This window comes from Serinus canaria, chromosome 2, assembly GCF_022539315.1.
Source record: "Serinus canaria isolate serCan28SL12 chromosome 2, serCan2020, whole genome shotgun sequence".
Classification (NCBI taxonomy): Eukaryota; Metazoa; Chordata; class Aves; order Passeriformes; family Fringillidae; genus Serinus; species Serinus canaria.
In genome coordinates, this window is record NC_066315.1 from 69,645,006 (window position 1) to 69,671,705 (window position 26,700).

At 40.0% G+C, this 26,700-nt stretch overlaps 1 protein-coding gene across 1 annotated transcript; it reads left to right on the forward strand.

Moving 5' to 3' along the window:
- Window positions 1-2,251: 2,251 nt before the first annotated feature.
- Window positions 2,252-26,700, forward strand: KDSR (3-ketodihydrosphingosine reductase). Its single transcript, XM_030226814.2, has 10 exons — window positions 2,252-2,415; window positions 9,413-9,502; window positions 10,639-10,695; window positions 15,574-15,639; window positions 15,788-15,883; window positions 16,839-17,030; window positions 18,754-18,837; window positions 21,224-21,307; window positions 23,117-23,218; window positions 23,581-26,700. Exons 1-10 carry the CDS (start codon window positions 2,308-2,310, stop codon window positions 23,698-23,700), a joined length of 999 nt encoding a protein of 332 aa, XP_030082674.1. The 5' UTR covers window positions 2,252-2,307; the 3' UTR covers window positions 23,701-26,700.

A 26,700-nucleotide genomic window follows, 5' to 3' on the forward strand; every position in this document is an offset into this window, starting at 1 on the left:
GTGTTGTTGGAAACACAGCACATTTAGATTGTCCCATATGTAAAAGAGGAAATGAACATATTTGGTTGCTGCTTTTTCCTGTCCACATCCTATTTTGACTTCTGCTAACAACATAATTGACATAATTTTCCTAGATGGATCATTTATCAGCTTCCATTGATGTCACCCTAGCAGTTAACATTTTTTTTTATTATGCACAGTATCTTCTTCTCACTTCCTTGTGCCTCTACCTCTGAAGCACTGGATTCAAAATGCCACCAAAGACATATTCCAGATCAATCTCATTTCAAGACTAATACTTGGTTTTCTCATCCTTTTACTGCATCAAATTCATGTCCTTTGTTCTCACCCTAAAAACTGCATAATCCCTGCCCACAACTGTGTTTCCATTTCCACCTACTCACTCCTTCTAATCTCCTCCTCTACAATATTACTTTCAACGCCCTTCTGCACACCCTCTTGCCTAGGGGATTTTAGGCTTTCCTTTGTTTTATTTTGGTTTGGGGTTTTTTGTGGGGGGGAGGGGGAACTATTTTGAACAAGCTAATAACTGCATATTAGCTAGTAAGAAAAAGTAATATGAGTTTTTAAGTTATGAATAATTATAACTTAAATGAAAATATCCTAAATAAATATCTAAATGTCTAAGTCAAACATATGGAATTTTTTATTCAGACTGCTCGGGGTTTTTTGTTTGTTTGTTTGTTTGAATATTTGTTCCAATATTCTGCCTTAAAGCTGAAAACTGTGCTTTTATCTTCTTTTAATGTGAATAACATGAAAAACCTGTAGTTTCACTCAGCAGGGAACACCATGCTGGAAAAAAATTTGGACTTAGAAGAAGAGAGCAGCATGAGCTTCAAGCGCAGCCAGCAGAACCCAGTGGAGATCAACCACTGTGCAAACCAAGTCCCACAGAACCTGCATCTGTTTTTACTGGAGTGATGATGTGAAACAGGCTTTAAAACACACCGTGATAAAGTCTGTTTATCGTCTTGCATAAAGGGTTTATGCTTTCTACCTCACTGACACACGATATTTCCCATAGAAGGGAGAGCTCTCTGCCCTCATCCTATTCCGAGTGCGTGTTGCAGAGATGTGTTCCGACACATCTCCAAAATTTTCGTCATGTCGATTGGTAACCTCAGGCAATGTATTAGCAAGTTGGTGTACAAACAGGCTATACGATAAGTCTGTGTAAAGACCTCGGAGAAACCTCCCAGTATCTGAAGGAACCCACAGGGAAGGCAGAAAGGGATCCTTTCTCAAGAGCTGTAGTGATAGGACAAAGCGGAATGGGTACAAACTGAAAGAGGGGAAGTTTAGGTTGGATATACAGAAGAACTGCGTAACTGCGGGGGTGGTGAGCCCCTGGAACAGGCTGCCCAGAGAAGCTGTGGATGACTGGGAGCATTCAGCCTGAAGGGGACTTTGAGCAACCTATTCTAGCGGAAGGTGTTCCTGCCCACTGCAGGAGGCTGTATCGAGGCGATCTTTAAGGTCCCTTGGAACCCAAAACATTCTACAATTTTATGGTTAACCAACGTCCGGGGCTTTTCCCCCTTTCCGTCCCGAGGCCGCCAGCTCCCTCCTCACGGACAGGGCATTCAGGGCGAGCTCCGAGCCCACGCCTCCGCGGCGAGCCGGCGCGCACCGCCCATCTCGGGGCGGGCGGCACCAGCGAGCCCACGGGCCGGGCCGGGCCGGGCCGGGCCGGGCCGGGCCGGGCCGGGCCGGGCCGGGCCGGGCCGGGCGCGCCCTCACGCTGCCCTGCCTCTGGTACCGCCGCCAAGGCCGGGCTCTCCTGACCGGGGCCGCTCCTCCGTGCCCTCCGGAGAGGCCGCCACGGGCATGGACCAGGGGGACGGCCGCGCAGCGCCGCCACTGTCCCGTAGGGGGCGTCCGCCGCGCCGGGAGCGGCTCCCGCTTCCCGCCGCCCTTTGCCTCCGTCCCTGACCCCGGGAGCGCCGCGGGCCCCAATCCGCGGGCCCGGCCCCGCCGCGCCGCCAACCCGCGCGCGCCCGCCCCCCGCCCGCCGGCCAATGGCGGCGCGCAGGCCCGCGCCCCGCCCCGGCAGCCAATGGGGCGGCGGAGCGGCGGCCGGGCCCGGCCCCTCCTCCCGCGGCCGCCTCCTCCGTGCCGCGCTCGCTCCCGCTCCCGCCGCGGCAGCGCCGTCCCCGCCGGTCCCGCCGCGGCACGGGCAGCGGACGGGCGGCCCCGCGACCCCCGCGCCGCTGCACCCGCCCGAGGGGCTCGGTCCCCCGCCCGCCCGCCCGCTGCCCCTCCTCCGCCGGCGCAGCCCAAGCCATGCTGCTCCTGGCCGCCGCCTTCATCGTGGCCTTCGTCCTCCTCCTCTACATGGTGTCGCCGCTTATCAGCCCCAAGTCTCTGAAGCTGCCCGGCGCGCACGTCGTGGTGAGTGCGCGCCCCTCGGGAAGGGCGCGGGGCGGGGTCCCCGGTCGCAGTCCCGCTCCGCCGCGGGAGGAGGCAGCGGGCGGGCGCTGCCGCTCGGCCTCGGCGCCGGGGGAGGCGGCGGGATGGCTCCCGAGCCTCCCGCCCTGCGCCGGGAAAGGGAAGGAAGGAGGGCAGGAAGCCGCTTTCGCCGAGGTGGGGGCGCAGGCTGTGGGCAATGCCCCGCTGGCAGCCGGGAGTATGGGTGCGGAAATCCCGCGGCAGGAGCGGGGAGAGCGGGGAAGGCTCTCGGCGGAAAGAGGGGGCACCCGGAGCGGGGCAGGCGGCCGGGCAGCGCCAGCCTTGGGGGTGCCCGCGGCTCCGAGAGGAATCGTGGAAAGCTGGCGGTGGCACCCCGAGCTCCAAAAGACCGGGAGCCACAAGTCCCGGGTGATAAGGAAACGACCTGTCCCGATGGCTCTGACAACCGCTGCGTGTCCCGGTTGGCTTAAGGCGATGGTCTGAGTCACCATCTTCCAGTCTCAGCGCTGGCTTTTTGAGACATTCCATTTGTATTCTCCAAAGCCACCGGTTACCTCGAGTTTTCTTTTCTTTTAGCATCTCCCAGGGTAATGACGTGGTGTGTGTACGCACGCATAAACCAAAGGCCAAATCTATGATCTCCTTGGTCTATAAAACCAAGTCAGGTATGAGGAAATGGAAAAACCAATACAAAGGAAGTGGTCAGATGACACTTGGGCGCCCTTTCATCTTTAAGCACATTGATATGGATGTCTTTGAGCAATATTTTGACAAGATGGTAGAAAGAAGTCTTTGGAAGAGCATCCTGTTGAAAGAGTCCATGAGTAGTACATTGCTGGAAGTTATATGACTATGTGGCTTGGGAAGAGGGGGATGGAAGAAAGGGGAATACTACCCAGTTGCTTTCATAGGCATCACAAAATACTGAATTTGGGCACATGACAGCAAATGAGTTAAGCAGTTCAAAAGATTCAGGGTTCTAGAATTAGCTTTCTTAGTTTATCTCCACATCTCCAAGGGTATGTTTTGTACAGAGAAGCTGCAGTTTACTGTTAGTTTATATTTACTGTAAGTGAGTAGTTTTGGTTTGTTTTTTTTCATTATTATCTTTTGGAGTTCCTCTTTGGAGGATGGAGCTGTCCCCAGAATGATTAAGATGCTTCCAAGTTGCAACAGTGCTCCCCAGCTGCTTTATGCAGTAGGTGTTAACTTGGGTGCTGTAACTGGCTTTACAGCATCATATTCTGTGTGAGGCGTGTTCAGGGTTGCATTAAGGTTCTTGGGTTATGGCTCTTTCCGTCCCTGTAGGAGTAAGGCAAAGGTGAAGGAGATTTACACACTTTCTGTGACTTCTGTGAAGAAATAGAGTAGCAAACATAAAAAGTGAAATGGATTTTGCTTGGTTAGTTTTATTTATTTATATATGTGGTGATTATGTGGAGTTTTTTTTCCATTTTGTATAGTGATTAAACTCTTTAAAAGCTACTGTGCTGGCTCTTCCAATCAGAAGGGTTCATTTAAACAAATTCACATTGAAAATTATGAGACTGTTCTTGTTGGAGAAGCCTCCCTGTAACCATTGCTGCTAATTAGCAGTTTATGCTCAATTTGGTACTAGAACAAGGCTGATAAACAGTGTTCCTGCAAGTCCTGTAAAATTAAGAGTTCAACTGGAAAACTAACTATATTAATATATTGATGAAGAAAAAGGCTGTAAGATATATTCAACTTGATGATACAAATCTGCAGGCAAACAGTTTTATTGTGTCACCACTTGTAGAGCTGCTTGTTTTATTTTGACTTCAGTTATGCTCCTAAAGTGTTTATGCAAACTAATGATATATGGAACAGTTGGTTTGAAGGTCACTAATTCTTAGATGTGTAGATGCTGTTAATAATGCTGGACACTTGTACTTGTGGATTTCAGATTCCCTAATGTCATGCATAAGGAAAAGTATTGGATGATGGTAATGTAAATCTAGAAATACTATTCAAGAAGACTTCCCATGTTGTGTGTGTAAAGTGAATTCTTTAATTGTGTGGTGGGAGTGAACATTCTCTGCTACTGAAATGACTGAGAGACTTCATGAAAATATTTAAGGACCGTAACAATATGTAAGAGTTTCTTTGAAGTCTTCCCCCTGAAAAAGATCAAAATCTGTTTAAGTATCAGGCCTCAGTTAAACCCAGTGTTGAAATAAATAAAAGAATGACCTGCAAATTGTGTATATAGCTGGTTGAGCCCTTTCAACAGGGTGATTGTCATTGCACACTATAATTTTTCAAAATATGCCTGAATAAATTGCTTTACTGAAGCAGAAAAAGTCAGTCTTCCCTAGAAACAGTTCTCTCTATGGATCTGTTCAAAGTATAATAAAATCTGTTGCATTTCTGAAGGAAGGTCATTGGGCAATTTCAGAGGCTATTACATTCCAGTTATTGAATTTTCAACTTAAGTCAGCATTCTTTTCACTTTTAATCCTTCAGAAAAATTATTTCTCTTTACTCTTAGCAGTTATGGTTAGGAGATGTCTGAGTTGTGGCTGAATAACTTACTCTGGCTGCCATTTGGGATAGGAATTTGAAGCAGAAAACTTGAGGGTTTTTTTCTTTGTCCTCTCCCACAGTCATTTGTGCATTTGCGTGACAGAAGCCCTCGCTGTTAGGCGAGACATAGTTTCTGGAGAAATCATAGAATTATAAGAGTCCCTTTTTCTTAGAAAAGGAGTGCTATTCAGAGTGAGCGTCTAGAAAACTCCAAATTACTCATCGTCTAATCTTGTGGGTTCCTCACCCCCTCTCCCCCCACCCCGTCCTTATCTGCTATGTATTTTCTTTACTCCACATAGCACCATTAAATGATAAGTGCTTTCTCTGCTCTTAAATTGGCTCAGGCATTATGTTTAACTTATTTTAAACAAAATGCTTCTTAAATGCTTAGTACTTTTTGACTTCTTGCATGACTAGGGAAACATTCTCAAAGAAAGGGTGTAAAAGTTATTTTTGTGCTGTAGAGATGCGGCTTCATGTGCTGAACTTCTTTGTGCCTTGTGATTCAGAAGGCAGTGTAATGCATTTCTTATTTTGCCATTGGCTTTATCTCTCTGCTTTGGTCTCAGGCTACAAACTAGTACATGTCACAGATTCTGTGAGAATAAGCTAGTGTTTTGGTAGCTGGCTGTAACAGTAGACAGGAGTATGAAAATAGTCTAAGGTAGTTACCACAGCTGCATTTGCATTCACTCGGACCACATTTAATTGCCCTTTGTCAGGGATGTTACACCTGCTCTCTCTACATGTTCTCTCTTAAGTTTCTCTACAAAAGTTCTTGAGTGATGTTTAAAAACTCCATGCTGAAATATGAACGCTGATCTTCTCGCCTTGTTTCAGCCTTAATATTTCTAAAACCAAGTTGAATTTCTGAGAAGAGCCCAAACCCCTGAGGTCTCAGTGTTATGAATGCAGTTATCCAAGTTCAGATTAGCGATGGCAGGAAATGTAAAGACATAACCTGCTTGGGACTGTCTCCCATTCAGTTTGACAAGGGCCCTTTTTCATGTGGGTGTAGTTCAGGTGATCGTGCTGAACCCTCCTGCACGTGGGTCCTCTCTAGTCCAGTAATTCCCCCACTTCTGTGCAGAACCCGGCCTGGTGACTGTGGTCAGCTGTAAGGAAGGCCCATCTTGGTGTCTCAGCACCATTGATCCTGTGTTGGGAGTGATAAAATCTGTGGTTTGGACACATCTGAGTGGCTTGACAAGAGGTCATTTTGAGTCTAGTCAGAGTGCTAACCACTTAGCGCAGATTAAAGGCACGTTCTGTTTCAGTAGAACCTTCTATCGGAGCACTGTCTAAAAGCATGAAGCCAGCTTGCATCCAGTTCTCAGTGAAAGTTACTAAGTTCTATTGGAGATGCCATATCAAGTCTTGATCATTCCTGATGACAGTTCAGTTAATTTGGATTTGTACTGTCTCGTCAAATGAAGTGAATTTCCAGTAACTCAAATCTGAAAATCTAAAAGATCAATTCTCTGTACCTCCTGCCACTGTTTCCATTTATAAGGGGGAAATAAATCTCTTAAAAATTGATCTCTGTTATCAAGGATCATAGCTCCACAAGTTGGAGCCAGGTACTTTTTGGCATACATGGTTTGGTACCTGTTCTTTTTAAGTGTAGAAACAGCTCAGTAACGCTGCTCAAGTGCTGCATTCTGAACATCTGAATTAATGCTAAGGTTTAATTGTGCCTTCTTGTCAAAATACTAGGCTGTGATTTGAGTTGCAGTGGCCGGATTTTTTTTTTGGTAACTCCTCTGAGGCTGAGTTACAGTAAAATTTAAAAATAGGATCTGTGGCAATTCAAATGTTTGGAATTAATGAAATGCAGTCGTAGTGTAGAACCATTAGCCACAAGAGTAAGCAATTGTAATAGTGTTGTCTTTAACAGAGTAGGTGTGTGCTCTTCTGTTAGTTCTGAGCATGTTAGAAACTGACATACCTAACGGACCTCATAGATTTGCTTAGGTTAACTTCATTATAGCACAAAGCAAACTTTTTACTGGTGTTGGGGATTTTTTTTTTTTTTTGCTATTATATTAGCACTCATGGTGAATGCTCCTTAAAGGTGTATTAGTAACATCCTCCCAGGTGCTTGTAGCAGCCTCCCAGCTAATTGATATTGCACTTTATCATTGACCAATCTGACATGAGCTTTATCCAGTGTCCTTCGGTGTGACTGTAAATAAAAACTTCCTTTTTCTGTTCTTTGCATGACTTCAGACGTTGTCTTTCTGAAGTGAGCCTTAGCGCTGTTTGACAAGCTGGAGGCTTGGTGCCAGTACCTTCACCTGCAGAGAATTCCTCAAGCACTGGTGTAGTTGAACCATTCCTGATAGCTGCCAGTTTGTGCTGGTAGTAATCAGCTGTCTCACCAAAAATTGGAGTTGGAACAATCTTCCATGCCCATTGATTAGTGCTGGTGTACCTGCTGCTGATCTGTGGAAGCATCTCCCACATACTGTGGATCTGAGGTCTGCCTGAATGTATCAAACTATTTTAAACTTTTCAGATATGTATTGGAATATTGCAATCTATTTTAAGAATTTCAGTGTACCAAAGGCCAAAGTGTATTTGTTGCTTCTTTCCCTAATAAATCATCATATTAATTCTGTGGTTCTGCTGAAGTGACAAATCAATAATTGACACTTGCACTCTTACGGACTTATTTACTCTGAAAGCTCTCGTTGTTGGTTCGTAATATTACAGACAGGGTTTTACATCTCCAGAACAGGACACACGTCTTGGAGTTATCCTCAGAGTGAAGTTATCCTAGTGTGAAGCTGATCTTGCAGAGTCAGGTAGAAGTTAATCTGAAGCAGTTCTTTCTAATAACAGAGGAAGCCTGAAGTGCCAAAATTAGTCTTTGTACGTGCTACGCCCATTCTTGGCCCATTTACGGCTCAAGATGAACCAGTCAGAAACTGTGGATTGTGTCGAAAATCTTTGCTGGGATTATTTCATTTGCACTAAGCTGTTTTTGAAGAGTAGTGGTAAAATACTCAAATGAAAGAAGAGTTTAGTGACTCATGGGAATGTACTTCTGACTCTTTTGACTTTATTGCCTCCGGGAGTGGAAAGAATTTTGAGGATAATGCATCTCTGAAAACAAAACTGAGACATTACCTAATGAGAAGACAACACAAGGCTTTTGATAGGATGTGTAGTTAGAGATTGGGATCTTTGCTGGTACACTAATTAGCTCAATGCCTCCATTTTCTTAAAATGGAGGAGGTAGCCTTTCACTGGAGTCTTTGGAAAGGTTTTGATAAAGAGCAAAAGGTGATGATTTCTGAAGAAATCTGAATTTCATCTTCCAATTCTTCTGAACTCATTTCATCAATGTGTTTTTCTTTAAAACAACTGCTTCTAGGTATTTTGTTCCAATATTTTCTCAGTATGAGTTTTAATATGCTGTCGAAGGAAAATTCAAATAACTTGGGAATATGAGGAAGATACCAGTGTCCTAGAACCAGCGGCATGTGCAGACTGAGACTGATCCAAATCACCTAAAGATGTCAGGCAGACATTTTTATTTTGGTCAAAAAGAGAGGTCAGGATTGTCATCTGCATCTTGTTCCACAGGCAGTTCATAAGTAGGTTTATTGGGGGTAGTGAAAGAGGTGGTAGGGTGACCTTCACCTGTATGTTGGTATGATTTGTCAGGGTACACTCCTGCAGCATATGATGCAGGACTGTAGCCATCAACCTATGTTTGTCTAATATTAATGAAATATTAACTTCCTCTTTGCATATAAGACAATCCAGATGTTACAGCTTGGAGGAAGAAGAAAAGGTTATGGAAATTAGGTGCTGGCATCCCCAGTAAACTGAAATAGCAGGATGGAATGGGGGCAGTTCAAGGCTCTGACTGGGGGACTGAAAAATGCACTACAAAGGGCAAATTGTTGAATTAATGGGATTTTTCCATTAATAAGAAAGATGATGTTTTCTGGTTATGTTTACATGATGACATCTTCAGAAAACCATCTGCAATCGCTGATTTTACAAGTAATTTCTACTGTGGCCAGGTCTGAAGGGACAGCATGTAATGGCACTATCATGACAATTCATAGTGATTTCAAACTTCTAACAGCATGCTTTTAGAAGTAGCCTATGGAATGTTTGAGAGCACCCACAGGGGAGTTGTCTAAGTGTGCCTGACAACGGGAAATCACCAAAAATTACCACTGAGGTAAAACTGGTTTTAGGGTAAAACAAAGGCTCATTGATCTAGTCAGGTCTTATGTTTCATTCATACTCCATAAGTAAGCTAACTTTAGTACCTCTTCTATATTTGTATCTCATTGGGTGATATTTTAACCTCAGTATGATTTTAGAATTTTCATGTGATTTGCCTCATACATATGTGAGAAGGGATGAGAATAGTGGACTAACACTGCTATTTTCAAACAACTTTTAGGTAACTGGAGGCTCCAGTGGAATTGGAAAATGTATTGCTATTGAATGCTATAAGCAAGGTGCTTTCATAACACTGATTGCAAGGGATGAGGTAAGTGCATGTGTAATTTTACCAGCTAAACTGTTCACAAAATCTGTATAGGTGGGGAATAATTTTGGAATTGATGATTATTCATACTACTTCAGAGTGTGTTTTAAGGGGACCCTAAGCATTCCAAATTAATGTGTTTAAATAGCAGAGGTGACTGCCTTTTTAAGAAGCCCAACATGGAATTTGTGATTAGCTTGATTTAAAACTTTGTCAGTGCTGTTGCTTTTGTTATTGGCATTTGTTATATCATTGTCTAGATTTATGCCAGAGCACAAAATCAGGAAAACCCCTATATTGCTTAAAACTGTGGAATTTCTCTACAGTTAGTGACATGTGGGAGTTTAATCATCTCTAAAATTCACAAAATGTACTGGTGTCTAATCAGCATTATATCTTATTTTTTACTAGTGAAAACCTCTTCATCAAGACAGCTTTGGAAGGAAAAGCATTGCTTTGTTGGTTTTTTTATTGCTGTTTTTTAACTAAGGGGTATTCAGAATTTAATTGGAATTACTCTGTTTTCATAACAGGCTGTTGGTTTTTTGTTGCAAAAAACCTAATTATTCTGGAAATAAAAGCATTTAATTTTTTGGGAGCCCTTAGTCCCAGCTGATTTGATAATTTACGTACACTTGAGAACTTACTTTACATAACCTTGAATGTAGTCAGAATTAAGAGAATTTTTCTTGAAAGGATTATTACACTTTGAATTTAAATTCAAATTTACATTTTGAATTTAATTTGGATTTTTGGGATTTGATGATTTCATGCCCGTGATTATTCTGCGGGAAGGTTTATGTAATATCATATAAATATAAAATAGAGCTAAAGTAAAGGAGAAGAATCAATACCTACAGTTTTAGGAGTTCTCTGTAGCATGAAACAAAAGCATTAAATCTATGGAAACCATTACTGGCTTTAGAGCACAAAGTGAAAAACAGAGAAGTGAATTCTTGATAAATTTCATGTTTTCATATCTTTGTAAGTGAATGTCACTATCTTCAAAGTGACATTCAAATGCTCTTAACTAGTTGAGGATAACTTTGGGGGGGCTATAGGGCTTAAGCCATATTGAAGTACTGAGGACTAATACTGCTCTCAGAATGATGTTTCAGTTGTCTTTGTGTCCATTTCAGAACAAGCTGTTGCAGACGAAGAAGGAAATAGAAAAGTACTCTGTTAATGACAAGCAGGTAAGGTCACTGCCAAGAGGGGCTGTCCTGTGTTTTGTTTAAGGCAGTGACTACAACACAGTTCACTGGTCCTGCATTTAAAACAAAGCCGTTTGACAAAACTGAGTGAGGAGTCAGTATCTGGATGCAGGAATACCAGTCTGTTTACATGAGATGTTTTGAGCTCTTGCTATACTTGATGTTGCCTAGCTGGTGCATTAGCCTGCTTTTCTTAGAAAAAGATGTCTTCATCTGTAGGTGTAGAATGCTTTTTTGGATAGCTGCAGTTTACTGTCACTTGATACGCATTTTATTCTTTCAAATGAAGTGGAAGAACCTTTTTTTTTCCCCTCAAATACCATTTTTTTGCAATTCATAAATACAGTGTCTATCTGGAGAAAGAAATTTAGTTGCTTGTTCCCAGGTTTATTTCACTACGTCATACTTTTTTTTCCTTTTTCTGATTAATTCCTGTACCAGTTACACAAGTTAAATTTGTGAAGTTTAGAGACTTCTAAACATAGAAGATGCTTTGCTAAATAGAGAATGCATTCGTGCATGAGGGCAATGGTTTAGAGCTTGCAGAAGTACTAACTTGGAATAGCTAAGCTTGCTGTGTTCAAAACATGCAACCTTGAGGTGAAATAGTAAAATAATGTTTTCTTACTACTAATAATGAAGGGGAGAGGGGTAATAGTACTGAAACTATTAACATCTTTGATTTCTTGTGTTCCAGAACTTTGTTATCATAAAAGTAACTTAGTAACTAAGTTATTTTCATGATCACAAATAAAAGTAATTTATTTGTCTATAATTTTTATGGTGCTTTCAGTCCCAGCTGATTTGATAATTTACTTACACTTGACTACTTTTAACTTTACTACTTTAAAGTTCTCAAGAACTTTAGAGATTTGAATTGATAAACTAGATATTTTGTTGAAAAGAAGCAATGAAAAAAAGCTGAAAGTTGTTGGGGAAAATGTTAGTATAATAGCTATATTTTTTTAAAAATTTTTAATCCCCCCATTTATAAGATAAGATTCTGTCTTTGCTTCCTTATACTTTTATTAAATGGCTTGAGCTGGGTTTTTTTTTTCTGTGCTTGCTGCCTTACTCAGATCAACTTTTCTTGAAAAGCTAAGCCATTTGAGGTGAGGAGAAGGTGTATTTTGCCCATTTAAAAAAAAATCCTGATAACCATTTTCTTTTAGCTGCTCTAGCAGTTTCCCAGGCTTAGCATTGCAGTTAATCCCTTGTCAAACACTGTGTCAGGATGTTCTTGTTAAAATCTGTCCTAGCTTGATAGATGCTGACTTCTAAAAAGACTATTATTTGGTGCATGCACCTAGGAGTTTCAGTGAAAATCTCCAAAAGCACCTTCAAGGCTGAGCAAGCTCCAGTGTGGACTGACTAGGACTTTTTTTGCAGAAGCAGTTTCAGGCTTGCAGCCAGGTTAAGCAGTTGGCAGCAGAGGTGGTGGGTAGGCTGGCTCCTCTGTAGCTGTTGGGCTGTGGACCTGCTCTCAGGGAAGCCTGACTGATCTGAATGGAAAGAGCAGAACTGTAGAAGGCAGGGAGTCTGGGGCAGAGCTGGCACTGGGACAATAGATCAAAAGCTGTGAAGTGACAGTAGATGAACAGAGAAGCTGTACAAAAGGATTACTGAAAGAGAAGTAGGGAAAGGTGATGCCTGGTATAGGTAACATACACTGACTGTAACCTTTAGTAGATCACAGAATCATGGGATGGTTTGGGCTGGAATGCACCCTAAAGACTGTCTAGTTCCAATTCTCCTACTCTTGGCAGGGACACCTTCCATTAGACCAAATTGCTCAGAGCCCCATTCAACCTGGTCTTGAACACTTCCAGGGGTGAGGCATCCACAGCTTCTCTGGGCAACCTGTGCCGGTGCCTCGCAGTAAAGAATTTCTACTTTGTATCTAATCTAAACCTACTGTCTTTCAGTTTAAAACCATTTCCCCTTGTCCTATCATTACATTCCCCTCTTCAGCTTTCTTGTAGGCCCCCTTCACATACTGAAAGGCAGCTGTAAGGTTTGCCTGAAGCCTTTTCCATGCTACACAACCCCTCTGCCTGTCTTCATAAGAGGGTTGTTCCAGCCCTCTGGTAATTTTTGTGGCCTTCTGTGGACATGCTCCAGCAGTTCCATGTCCTTCCTTTGCTGTGGCCCCAGAGCTGGATGCAGTGTTCCAGGTGGGGTCTCACCAGAGCAGAGCAGAGGGGCAGAATCCCCTCCCTGGCCCTGCTGCCCACACTGCTTTGGATGCAGCCCAGAACACGTTTTGGCTTTCTGGGCTGTGAGTGCCCATTGCTGGGTCATGTCCAGCTTCTCATCCACCAGCACCCCCAAGCATCCCCAAGTCCTTCTCATCAGAGCTGCTCTCAATCAGTTCATCTCCCAGCCTGCCTCGATGGAGGGGGGGATTGTCTCAATCCAGGTGCAGTACCTTGTACCTGCTCTTGATGAACTTCATGAAGTTCCCAAGAGCCCACTTCTCAAGTTTGTCCAGGTTCCTCAGGACGGCATCCTGTCCTTCATGTGTTTCAGTTGTACTCCCAAGCCTGGTGTCACCTGCAAGCTTCCTGCAGATCTCATTGCCTGTGTCCTTGAAGACACTGAGTGGTCCCATGTCAAGAGCAGAGATCCTCAGGAAAGATTACTGGTTTCTTGGGCGTGTGCTGTCACTGTTCAGCTCTTGGATACCTACCGGAAACCAAGTTGCATTGACAACCAGAGTCTGGCCTATATGTACCTTTAATGTATCACGTTTGCATGTGAGGGTGCAGCCTCTCTGGATGTAGGTGTGCACTGCAAAACCCTTAGAGTTTTTTCCCAGTATATTTAAAATCCTTTTTCTAATCTATAATATTCTCAGTTATGTTACTAGGGGTACAGTTGATCTTTTATTGGGGAAGGCTTATTAATGGTCCAACATCACGCAGTGTTTAGAACAAAATGTAATGAGCAGGGCTGGGCATAAGACTACTTCTAGTGTCCTAGATGTGGATCTATAGTCCATATTTTGGAGTGAAGGTAATTAGTATATGGTAGCAGAAAGAATGTATGGTTATGGAAGCAAAGAGGTGAATTGTAAAACGTGATAGTAGTCAGTAAAAGCTGTGGTAGTTCCCGAGTGTGTTGTTCACAGTGTAACTAATCTGTGCAATCTGTTAAATTAACAAATTGCTCCAATTTCTGTAGAGAACTGTGATTTACTTCATCTCCTCACTGATCTTGGCAAAGACATCCAAATGATAATTCAGTGTTGTTTGCATTCAGCTGCTGTTTTGTTCTTAAACTTATGAAAAAGATAAATGTTTCCAAAATGTAATAAATGCCTTAAGGGGATTCCTGCCAATAACTTGTGCCACAAGTTTACTCTGCTGTCCATCTACACACAGTGCTGGGAGGCAGGAATAGCCAACCTGCTGTACAGGAATGGCAGGCAGATTCTGTTTAGGCAGCTAAGAAGTGTCACAGTCTGACCAGGGGCAGGACTGAATCACTGGCTGCCAAAGCAATTAGTTACACTGTGGTGAGCCTTTTGTGTGTGTGTGTGTGTGTGTGTGTGTTTGCCCACATGCTCCATGATAAGTGTTCATGAGCACACTTTTTACAAACTACTGATGGCTTTGTTTTATTTTATCTCTGGCTTTCAAATTAATTGACCAAAGTAACAGAAAGGATAGAAGCTGGAACAAGAATACAGGAGTCCCTCCTGTTATTGCAGTAGGAGATGGCTTTTCTGCTCAAAGATGAGGAATTGCCCCAGAGCTCTGTTGATGGTTTAGCAGAGAGAGTAGCTTATTTGTCAGTACATGGTGTTTGCAGCAGTCTTACAGTTTGGAAGTGGTAACCCAAAAGAAGCAGTGCTGTCTTTGGCCAGAAGTTGATTTGAAGGTGTTTGAAAACCTAGATTCTGAGACCATCTTGGTGAAAGTAGTCAGTAACTTTCAAGGAAAACAGGGCCTAACTTTTAGCTGCAAAAAAAAAAAAAAAATCACTATCACTTCTTTTCTTTCATCCTTCCTGCCCACCCCTGCTTTCTGTTTCTTTCTTCCCTGGTTATTTTAATTTTTCTATATCTTTCAAACTAAACCCCTTAATGTCTGATTTTCAGTCAAGATGTAAATATGTACACATGCCTTCACTTTTTCAGATATTTATGACACTGTGCAATGAGTCAGTTTCTCATATAATTTTATTTTAATTTTATCCTTGAGGTGTCCCAATTAAATATTATGCAACTAGGTTTACTACTATTCTTAAAAAGTCATGAAATAAGGAGGTAGTGTGCATTGCAAGTACTAAAATTAGAGGGGGTTTAACACTTGCTTTCTAAATTTTGCAACAGATTTTTTTTTTGCCGTGCTGGTGCTGCCATTTCAGGGTAACACTGCAACAATGTCTTGCTATGACGTGGAAGAAACCAATTTTTTCTATAAAGATGAGCCTAAGCCATACAAATGGTTTGACTTATGTTTAGCTGATGAAAGTTAAACAAAACACTGGGGAATTTTTATTGTCTTAGTTAAAATAGCTTTTACTAAACTTCATGTAAATAACTCAGTCAATAGTGCTTCTTAGTACAGTAAATTAGAAATTGTACTTTGCACATGAGTCACTGCTTTGAAGGTCATGAGGTGCTTATTTGTTCTTAATGTAATCTTTATTATACTAGAACCTGTGTGTGAGGGGGAGGAGCTCGGTGGTAGCAGCAACTGCTTCCTCCAGTGTGAAGCACAGAATATCTTGTCAAAAAGACTTTTTTTGTGGAAAAGATACGACATTGGGCTTGTTTCATTTTGAAAGGCTCTAAGTCAACAATTACTGGACTCAGGTGTGTTGTGAAAATGTGCTTTCACTTTTCTTTTTTAGGTTGTACTCTGTATTTCCGTTGATGTGTCTAAAGACTATGAGCAGGTGGAGAATGTTCTAAAACAGGTGAGAAAATAACTGATTCACCTACATATCTTGAGAAACTTATCTCTGTGTGTTGTATTTCTGTTGGATATAGTTTCTTGTTTGGTACAGTGATATAGGAAGGTTTTTTCTTAATAAAGAATATCTTAACCTCTCTCCCCTCTTCCAGGCTCAGGAGAAGTTGGGGCCAGTTGACATGCTCGTAAACTGTGCAGGAACATCAGTTACAGGAAAATTTGAGGATATTGAAGTGAATTCTTTTGAAGTGAGTGAGCATACTTTTTTATTTCATCATATGATGATTTCTTATTTAACCATTCTAACAATTAGATTGCATTTCTGTGTCTGCAGACTTGAACAGTGCTACACTTGACTTGTGCTAGCTGTCAGAATCTCTTCAGATTTGCAAAGGTTGCCTCTAACTTCTCCCCTAATGATTTCACATAGTTTAATTTTTTTCTGTTGAAGATTTTTCAAAAATATTTTGAACCTGTTTAAGAAAAATGCAGTGTTCAGTTCTGAGATGTACATATTGTTTCAGCTTGAGAAGCTGCTGCTCTGATGAAAAGACCAAAAAGCCACCCCAAAACACCTGTATTTTGGTTACTTTTTGCCCTCAGGCCTCCATTCATCTACAGACAATGCTGAATCATCTGAAAATACTAAATGGGCATAATTTTATAATAAATTTGAATAATCCATTTTATTGCTTGTATAGGCTATCAGTTGTGTTTTATGTCTTGTAGAGAATGAAATTAAAGGCTTCCCTTTATCCTGGCAAAGAATAAAATCTCTGAAACGTGTAGATACATAGCATTTTTCCTGTTTCCTGTTTTAGAAAGCTCTTTAAACTTTCAGTATGTTTTCATGCATCATGCATAAATGGATTGCTTCCTGGAGGCTGTTCAGGTTAGATTTTCCCTGAAATATTATTCTTTCTCCTTCAAGGCCATATGGTTCACAGTACTATCAGTATCCTGGATGCTATTAAGACTTACAGGATTTCTTTTGGCTTGGAGTGAGATTTTTAGCTATAAAACAGTTTATGAAGCTGTAGAATAGAAAACAGTTGTTTCTTTTGCCAGAACAGATCTGGTGAACTTGATTGTTAAAGCAGACTGAAGTAGGGTTGGTTTTTTTTTTTTGATAAATAAGACCAAACAGCTGAAGAATTCTGGCTCTGAGGCTCAAATGCTCCAATGTTGGTATTGTTTGCACAGAGATTAATGGCAGTCAATTACCTGGGCAGTGTTTACCCGAGCCGAGCGGTAATCGCTACCATGAAGGAGCGCAGGATGGGAAGGATCGTCTTCGTGTCGTCTCAGGCTGGCCAGTTAGGCCTCTTTGGATATACAGCTTACTCTCCCACGAAATTTGCTCTTCGAGGCTTGGCTGAAGCCCTGCAAATGGAGGTATGCCTGCAATGATTTGAAGTAATTTTGGTTATAAACAATTTTGGTTTAACTGTCCTGTTTAGCACAGGACATGTTCATTCAAACGGATTGGGCGGGGGGTTGTATTGTGCAGCATTGCTAATATCTGTGTGTTATTTGCCCTCATTTGGCAGCAGTGCAGTCTTACTGCTCTGCATGGGTTGCAGAAATTAACCTGATTTCAGTTGCATAAGAGGGAATAGATTGAGTGTGTTCCTAAAACTGAGTATGACCACATGTGCAGACATTTTTTAAATATTTCATTTTAATTAAAAGGACTAGATTTTTAAGACTCTTGATTAAAAGCCTTCTTCAAGGTTCTAAGTGCAAAATTATATTGAAGATATCACATGGATGCATGAGAGACAGGCCAATGATTGCCAATTTGTTTGAGAGTCCATGGTAAGTGGTATGTGAACCATATGAAACTGTAAAACTCCTAAGCTAGAATTTGAGGATTGTCCACCAAAACAAAAATTGGGTTTGCGGTTACTTACCCTTCTATATTGTCATATATATGAGCTTTTCATCCTGCAGTAATCTAAGCTTATGTTTAAGACCAAAACCAAGCACTATTTTCATTGTTCAGTGGAGCAAAGTGGGTAAATACATTGTAGTAAGAGAGATAAAACTGATTTGAAAATTACTTTTATTGTCATTTTCCTGTCAAGAATGTGTATTTGAGTAATTATGTGTTTATATATAAAATACCTTTGTTTGGTTCCAGACTCTTACATAGTCCATGTCATATGCCTTGATCAGGATAAGAATGTGGGGTAAAACTGCCTCTAATCACTTCTGTTCTGCCAAATAGAACAGTGTGAATGCAGGGTCTTTCTTCAGACTGGTGACAGATACTTTTGTGGTGACTGAATTATTCAAGACTAAAAATAGGGTGTTTATGGGCGTGTGGTGTGGTATTTCAGGAAGTGTTTTCAATATAGAGTGCTTCATAATATAAATAAAAATGCTCGGTGTTTTACAACATTTTGCTTTATTGTAGCCCTCTGAATATTTCCATTAATTTTTTTTTTATTTGTACTGTGGTACAGATTTGCATTGTAGCAGTTTGAATAGGATTGCACTAAGTAGTAATTCTGTGACACGTACATACAAATACATAAATAAATACAATCCTTGATGTAAGACCTTCCATTTTCCCTCACATTTTCCAATTATTTTTTGTCTCCTTAGACTTTGACCTCTTGCAAGTTTATACCATGGGTTGGAAAGCCTTGAGACTTGAGTATACCTCTTAAAGATAACAGATTTGAATTTTACATTTTTGTTGGTTTTTTTCCTTGGTGAAAGCCTTTTTGGCCTTGTGTTTATAAATGTTGGGTACCGGTATTTGACAGTGGTTTAGTCTTTTAGAAATTGAAATTGGTAAAATTGTAGACCTAAACTACTTTAATATTCTTTCTAAGTGTCTTGAAAACCACCAAGATTCATCAAATAATTTGCAAAGTTTTTAGGTAATTTTATTAGAAAAAGCACCACAACCACCTTTTTAAAATCTTTGCTGTTTTGTTTCTCAGTTGATAAAGCTGCAAGTCTTGAAATTGCTGAGTACTTAACCCTAGAAGCAATCTGAATTATTGCTTGCTGAACTTATTAATTACAAGAGAAAATGATGAAATTATAAGGGACATGTAAAAGCTGTCAGTATTAAGGTAACACTTAATGCTTTTGTAAAACACAGGTAAAACCTTACAATGTCTACGTAACAGTGGCCTATCCTCCAGATACTGATACTCCTGGCTTTGCAGAAGAGAGTAAAACAAAGGTAAATTGTCCTTCAATTTTTGAAATAGTGTTTTTAAAGCATATTAAGATTTTAAGAAGTACTCTTAAACACTTCAGTTTTACCCGTTTTTAACTACTCGGAGTTATTTAGCTTATAGGATAATTTTGTGTAGTTTCTTGTTCTGAGGCTATAATACTTGTCCTTAAGATCTGAAACATTGCAGAGTATTCCTGCATGCAATCAGAATATTGCTGTGGGGTGGTAAACTGGGGTGGTAAAATCACTATTTGTTTTGATACTAAAGCTTAATTAAGCAAAAATAATATTGCTGTTTTGCATCTTCGATAAAGTGTGGCTGTTGTGATAGACGTGACAGATGGAAGTAAACCTCAGTTCCTTCAGTGGAGCCTGCAATCATATTGTATGAATGCATGTAATGACCCAGTTCAGTAATGGCTGTTCTCTAGTATTACAGTAGAAAGGAAACTCTTTGCCACTGTGTTCATAGTGGAAATGACAGTATTGCTTTTCAGAAGGATGTGTCAGCAGCAGGAGGCATTTGTCATTTGGATTACATTAAAAGTGAAAGTTTTGACCTTTAGCCACCTCTTGTCATTTGCCATGTCCATACATGTGAAGTATATACTTCCAAAAAATCACATTCAGGCCCCCTGTTCAGACTACAGCATCAGGTAACCAGAAAAAAAATCTCTTTATTTTTTATTTGCATACTGTGAGCTAGAAATCTGCAGTCGAAGGCTATCATCTTTTCAACATGCACCATCACGTACAATAGGAAATTGAGTTTGAATTCCATTTTGTCTTTCACCCTTTGAATAGGAATCAGCAGGGATTGTATAACACAATTCTTACTTCATCATTTCTTGATACAGATATTCTGTATTAAATGTATACTCCCACACATCCGCATGAAGTGCCAGAATTAGACATCTGCAGATACTTGTATAGCTTGCATATTCTCCAGGATTTTTAGCCTATTTCAGGGCACCAGCAGGCACCAGGAGAATGTACTGTTCATCTAAGATTTCTCTTTGAAAAAGATTCAGAGAGATTTATCTTATTTGTCAAAAAAGTCTGTTTTGTCTTTTAGGAGAGAATTATGCTTTGTTTTAGCCTACATGACCTCTTTGGATGACTTGCTCCTAGCATGATAGTGTAGCTTTAGTTGCTGTGATATTGCATTGCTGTGACATTTCAGATATTCATTTATTGTTGCATTTATTTAATACCACTGAATAATATTAATATTTAATACTACTTAGAACATATGCCTCTATCTTGCATGTCCTTATTTTTCTTTGTAATTATTGAATATAGTAAAAGAAAATGTCAGGAGCTAGGATACAGCTTTCCTGTGTTTATTTAGTAAGCTTTTTTTTTTTTTTGAGGTAGCTGCCTCACAAATGACAGCCGTGCCTTGGCCAGCTGAGTAGCCAGATCAAGCATTTAATGGCTGATTTCTGCCTGCCTTATTCCCAACATGTCATTAACTTTAGCTGTCACTCCTGTACAGCTGCTATTTTTTCCTCCAGATTTGAGTATTTGAATTACTGTTGATATCCCTATATCTCATTCAGATTCGTTTGATACTGGCCAGTAAGCTCAAAAGCAAATAAGGGGCTGTGAAATGGAGATCTGATGACATGAGCCATATCACTGTAGGAATGCATGTAAAATTGTATGTGATTTCAGCTGGCAAAAGCACTTATGTGCCCCTGGCCACCCTTAAAATACACATATGTCGTGGTTTGAGAGGAAATGAAGTCTTTTGTGATGGTGTGGTCAAAAAAATAAAACTCAGTGAGCTTGGTTGATGAAATCAGAACTCATAATTCTACAAATATTGGGAAATAGGCCCTTTTCTATGGAATTTAATTACTGTAGTACTTCACATTGATGATGAGAAACCTGTAGTTGCTCAACTTTTCCCTAGAAGTGCTTTTTAAAAAAATAATAGTCCCAAAATTAAACTAATCACAGTATTATAGTAGGCCTGAAACAAAAAGGAAAAAAAAAGCAAGCTGTTTTATAGGATCCTAAAATATTTCATCTTATACTTAATTTCTGGCAAAAAAAAACCATTAATGAATGAGTATTGAGGAAAAATAGTTCAAGTGTTTTGATAGCTTCTACTGGAAATAAAATACTTGGGGGAAAAAACCTCATTTTCATGGTAGTGATAAAGTATATACAAAAAAGTACTACTCAAGGAAAAATTGTCATTTCCCTTTGTAAAACCGGACTACAATTTATAAACATGCTTATACCTTTGTTTAAAAGAGTGTTTCAGGTGACCCTTGCAAGCAGCGATGTCATCTGTGACAAAAGACCCCAAATGTGACCTTCATTTCTTTCTCTCCTGTGTATGCTTAGTCAGACTTAAACTGGTGTTTTTCTGTTAAAGCCCTTAGAGACGAAGCTGATTTCTGAAACCTCATCTGTTTGCCAAGCAGAGCAAGTTGCCAGAGTTATAGTGAAAGATGCCATAGTAAGTAAATTGTGTTTTTTGAGCATGTTCTGTGTTGAAGAGACTGGGATTGAGACAGTAAGATAATGGCTAAGCTAAATCCAAAAGCAATTAGCACAAAGCAGTTCTCTTAGGATAGTTTGAACAAGAGCTGTTTTCTTTATTCTTCTTTTGCCACTGTGCCCACAAACGATTTTATACAGTCTCTCAGAAGTAAAAGGTATCTGAAGTTGTACATAGACAGATTAAAATGATGCGTCAGTATGATGCAATGTCTCAAAGATGGATTATGACTGACTTGAAAGCACTAAACTATTGACTTTTTATGTATCAAATACCATTTGTCTAACCTCAAAAGCTTGTTGTACTCTCTTATTTTTCTTCAAGATGAGTTCATATAAAAATAATTTTACAATAAAGGAAGGCAGTTGACCTTTTTTGGCTTTTAATATCTGAAGTATGTGATTTATGAGTGATTAAAATACATTAAATGCTGTTCTTAGTGTATTGCCTTTCTGAGGATTTTTTTCAATATTTTGTGCTAGGGAATGCCTGCATGCTTAATAAAGCACCTCAGAATAGAAACAAACATAAAATGATCATAAAGCACACCCATTGAATCCTAAAATCTGCAATTAGTTTGCAATTCCAAATACTCTTGATCTTCAGCATGGTTTACATCTACAGCAGGTGTTCAGTTGTGAAGTTTTTACAGTGTTTTCACAACTGCAGCACATAAACACAGAATTATGTCTGATTTTGTTTTAAAAGCAAGTACTACCTCAGCAGAGTATTCTCTGGTGAATGAGGAAAATTAATCTCCTCTCTCATCTTAAGCATCTGGTATATTTATACCATACTTTCTACCCTTTGGATCATATATTAGTTCAGACACAGTCTTTATGCACTCTGGCCATCAGCAGAGAGACTGAAATAGGAACAAGAAGGTGTTTGTGTACTCTCAGGTGTGTGTTGGGAAATAATCAGATCTAATAACCTCTACTACTTTGCATAGATTTGCCCCTAACCCTGAATCAGGAGCTCCACCTTTTCCTTTTACTTCCACATTCCACAGACTTAGTCCCACAGTGTTTCAGAGTCTGTCTGGCATAAAGTCAAATGAAAGCAAATGAGACAAGCCTGGGAGTAAGAGCTGTAGAAATGCAATTTTACTGTAAAGTAATTAAAGTTGTTTGATTGTTTGGGGTTTCTTCCTGGTATCTTCCCCCCCCCCCCCCCCCACTCCCCCAGGCTTTTCTCTCCTCTGAATTGCTTAGCAAGCTGTGTCTTGCAGTTAAAAATCCTTGATGTAGGTGAAAGAGAACCTGCTACCTAGCATTTTAAATACACCCCCTTGCAAATCTCACGTGATAAGCAAGCTAATTTTAACAAAAGGCAAGCTGTATTTGTCATACAATTACAGTAGTGGTTGGTGATCTGATAGAGTTAGGGTATCATTCAGTTTCTGAAATATACTTAGAGCTGTGAAGACTGTCATGTATTTTCTATAGAAGTAAGCATGCCTCAAGAAGAAATTTACAGCCTTTATAACTTGTAGAACTTTGCAATAACTTAGCACACTCTCTCTTAATGACAAGTTAGCTTCCTTTTCCATTTTTAAATTAATGCCTTTTGGAATGTTGCTGTATAGCCCAAAATATTTTGGAGTATTTTGCTTCTTAATCGTGGCAATATTTTTTTACAATAAAATATTTGTTGTCAGTTATATCAGTTATCTGTGTCCATCAGGAGTAGCTGTTGAAATAAGACACATCATGATTTGCCACAACTGGGGAAATTACTTTTTTTTCTCTTAATCCTTCCATCCAGCAAGGGAACTTCAACAGCTCAGTTGGATCAGATGGTTACATGCTATCAATATTGACAAGTGGAATGTCACCAGTCACTTCTATTACTGAAGGTCTTCAGCAGGTAGGATTTGGGAAGTACCTGTTGTCATAATTTCTCGTAGTTCAAAATAATTTCAGAATGTAGAACATGATGGAAAAATGGATTATCTTTTCATCAAATGGCTGTTAATACTGTGGCATTTGGGTTTAGGAAATTGCTGTAGTATTTTCAAGCTGAAGCAGCAAGTTGGTGACTGAGCTGAGAGTATTCGCTGCTTCTCAGTCCTGAACTGTTACATAGTTAGCTTGGTTTGGTAAGTTTGTTTTCTGAAGATTATATAACATGCCTGCCTAGGACTTGGGTTTATTAAAACTTTATGACTCAATAATACGGTGCAATCTGGGATCCAAAATGAATTGAAAGTTGTTTCTCTCTGTTTCCAGGTTGTTTGCATGGGCATTTTTCGCATCATTGGCCTATTTTACCTAGGAAGTTTTGACAGCATAGTTCGTCGCTGCATGATGCAAAGGGAAAAATCTGAAAGTGCAGATAAAACTGAGTAATCTTTACTTTGAGTGGAAAGAAGAATGTCAAGCAGTCCTGGACAGCTTGCTGCTTAAGTGGGACTCAGTTTTGCTCCTGAAGGATTTAGGCTGGAAGTACTTGCGTGTGTGACAGAGGAGTCCCCTCAAAAGCTATGAAAGAAAAAACAAAAGTACAAATCCAGAAAATGCCAAACTATGCAAAAGTGTGAATGAGGATTAGATATCTTTTTTTTTTGGTGATTTGAGTTGGAAAGAATTTGGAGAGCTCGTAAGTGATCTGCAGAGTAGAATTTGAGAATGGACTATGTGTGGTAATTCTGGACAAATACTTAAGTTTTCTCACTTTGGTGCTTATGGATGAAATAAGTACCATGACAGACTGGGCTGAGGTAGATTGAAGTCCCCTGAACAAGCTGGTACCTTTTGCTTACGTTTTGGGACTGCTTTTGATTTAGAATATTAACTTTTCCTTTGGCCAATCTACAGGTCCTTCTGTCAATGACAGCTTTCCTTATTCTGTCCAACATACAACTGGAAACCTGAAGATCACAAATATGTTTGTATGATCCAAGCTTTCTCAGTGTGGGAGTAATTAAAAAGTATGGTTTAATATATGCATACTTTGTAAAGGGAGATGAAGAACCCATTCCCACAGAGAAATGCTAGAAGATGTGGTTGGGTCTGTATCTCTTCTGGCCTTTGAAGTATGTTGTGAACAACAACAAAAAAAGTCAAACCAGTATCAAGTGTGTCAGTTATAACTCAGCATTTTAAGCCATTGAAACAAAGTACAATTTTTACAAAGACCTAATCTGCCAGTTATTACTCTGGAAAGGAAAGTGGCTTAATGCTACTGTTATGCACATTAATTTCAAAGCTGCAAATGATGAGCCAAACCAGTAGTTGATGATGGAATCAATTGTAATTAAAATGCCGGGCTCTTCCAGTAGCAGGGATGTAGCTTTTTAGGGCAGAGGGGTCAGGAGGGGGGAGAGGTGTGTGTCAGAATGGCCTTCCACACTGCATTTTATCACTGCACGGAAAAGCTTTCACATGAGAAATTACATAAAATACTCTCCTTATATGACCCACTTCTAATTTATTTCATTTACATTATCTGAAACAAGGCTGCTCAATAACTGCTTCAGAATACACAGAACCCAGTGGCTGTTTCTAATAAAACCCGTTTAACACTGATAAAGCTTGATGCATAACAATGATGTTTTAAGGGTGCACTATGTATACAGTTTATTTAATGGACCACTATAGTATAAGTGCCTTGTGAGCTGCTTTTTTTTTCAAAAGCTGCATATTTTGTATTTGTTAGCACTGCTGTGTTTTCAATGTCATATTTCCATTTTCATTCAGTACTCTGAATCCAAAATTATGTGTAAAACCAGGCACTTTCACTTCTTTGACAGTAATATTTAACAACCAAAATAGGCAAAATTTATTGATTTTGTTAAGAGATTCTCTATGTCTATTTAAGAAGATGTATTCAACTAAACTGAGATAAAAATGAATAGGTGGCTAACTGGAAAACCTTAGAATGTAATTTATTGAGGCTATTTTTTTCCCTTTCTGAATTAGGTTGATCACTTCTCAAATTTTCTTCACATAGACTAAACTTGCTGTAATACCTGGTTATAAACATATTTTTTTGGAGAGGATCACACTGGTGCTCTCATTTTAAGTGGTGAAAATTCATTAGATTGCAAATGTTGAGGCGCTGTTGAATTCTTCACAAAGTCTGTGTTTTAGGTCTTGCCTCCTGATTTTGTTCAGATATGTGAAGTTGTGCATGCCTATAATATAATACTAATTTTGGAATATAGTGTATTCCTGCATTTTTAAACAGCTTGGCTTCAGTGCAAAGAAATCCAGTGTGCATTTGTATTTCCTGTGCTGCTTAATGTGAGTGACATAAAGGAGCATTTATCATACATCCATTGTCAACATTGCTGTGTTTCTTAAAGCAACATAACAATGCTATTCATAGAATCATGGAATGGTTTGGGTTGGAAGAGATCTTAAAGACTGTCTCGTTCCAACCCTCCTGCCATGAGCAGGGACACCTTCTACTAGACCAGGTTGTTCAAAGCTTCATCCAGCCTGGCCTTGGAACACTTCTTCAGACCCTATGATCTGTGTTATTCTTGTTTTGATGCAAATCAAGTATTCTTTTGACCACCTGGGAAAGATATCAAAAAGGTGACTTGGTTGTGTTGTAGTTTGAAAGAAATGCTTATGTAGGTGACTCGATACAAGCACAAGCTTGAAGGTCAGGACTTAAAACCAGTAAGCCTTTGGATACTTGAATTTTCAGATCTTCAGCTTGGAATGTTAAAGGGTTTGGGTTTAAGAAACATGACCCAGAAGGTCAGAGCACACCCAACACTATGGCAGCTGGGCCTCTAAAGCTTTCAGGCTGGACATCTTGGATCACCACTCACCTCCCAGTCATGACTGATAGAATTCAGTGCAAGTATCTGGATAAGTAGGACTACCAGGTGGAAGTTATGGCCCTGATCTACAGGCACTTCAGTTTTGCATAGTGTAAGTGGTTGTCTTGACAGTGAAACTGTAGGTTGAACCCCTCAGCAACTGTGGAGGTTGGAACAAGATATGTTTTTTAAAGCGAGAAGAATAATCTTTTTCATTGTTCTAGTTTCTGCTGTTGCAAGTTAATGATGTTAATTTTAGATTATAAACTTCTCCACTGTTTTACTGTCAAAACAAGGCAAATTGTCAACTGCAACCTTTGGTGTAAATTTTGTTTTCTTATGCACATTCTCTACCTACCAATGTACTCATTTTAAGGTCCAATATAAAGTGAAGGAGATGCCTTGTAATCTTGTGGAAATACGTTTAGCAGTTGAAAAACTCTTGCCAGTCTAAATGTTACAAAACCTCTGCATCGAAATGTTTTAGCAGTGTATTAGATCCTTGAAGATCTTCAAATAGGCTTTGCTTTCTACTCACTGTCTGATTGTTAATAATTTAATCACTTGTGCCATA

Excerpts from the sequence above, each read along its gene's own strand:
- KDSR (XM_030226814.2), top strand. The coding sequence starts at position 2,308 with ATGCTGCTCCTGGCCGCCGCCTTCATCGTGGCCTTCGTCCTCCTCCTC. Across the intron at positions 2,416-9,412 it reads TGCCCGGCGCGCACGTCGTG|GTAACTGGAGGCTCCAGTGG; the intron begins GTGAGTGCGCGC and ends AACAACTTTTAG. Across the intron at positions 9,503-10,638 it reads CACTGATTGCAAGGGATGAG|AACAAGCTGTTGCAGACGAA; the intron begins GTAAGTGCATGT and ends TGTCCATTTCAG.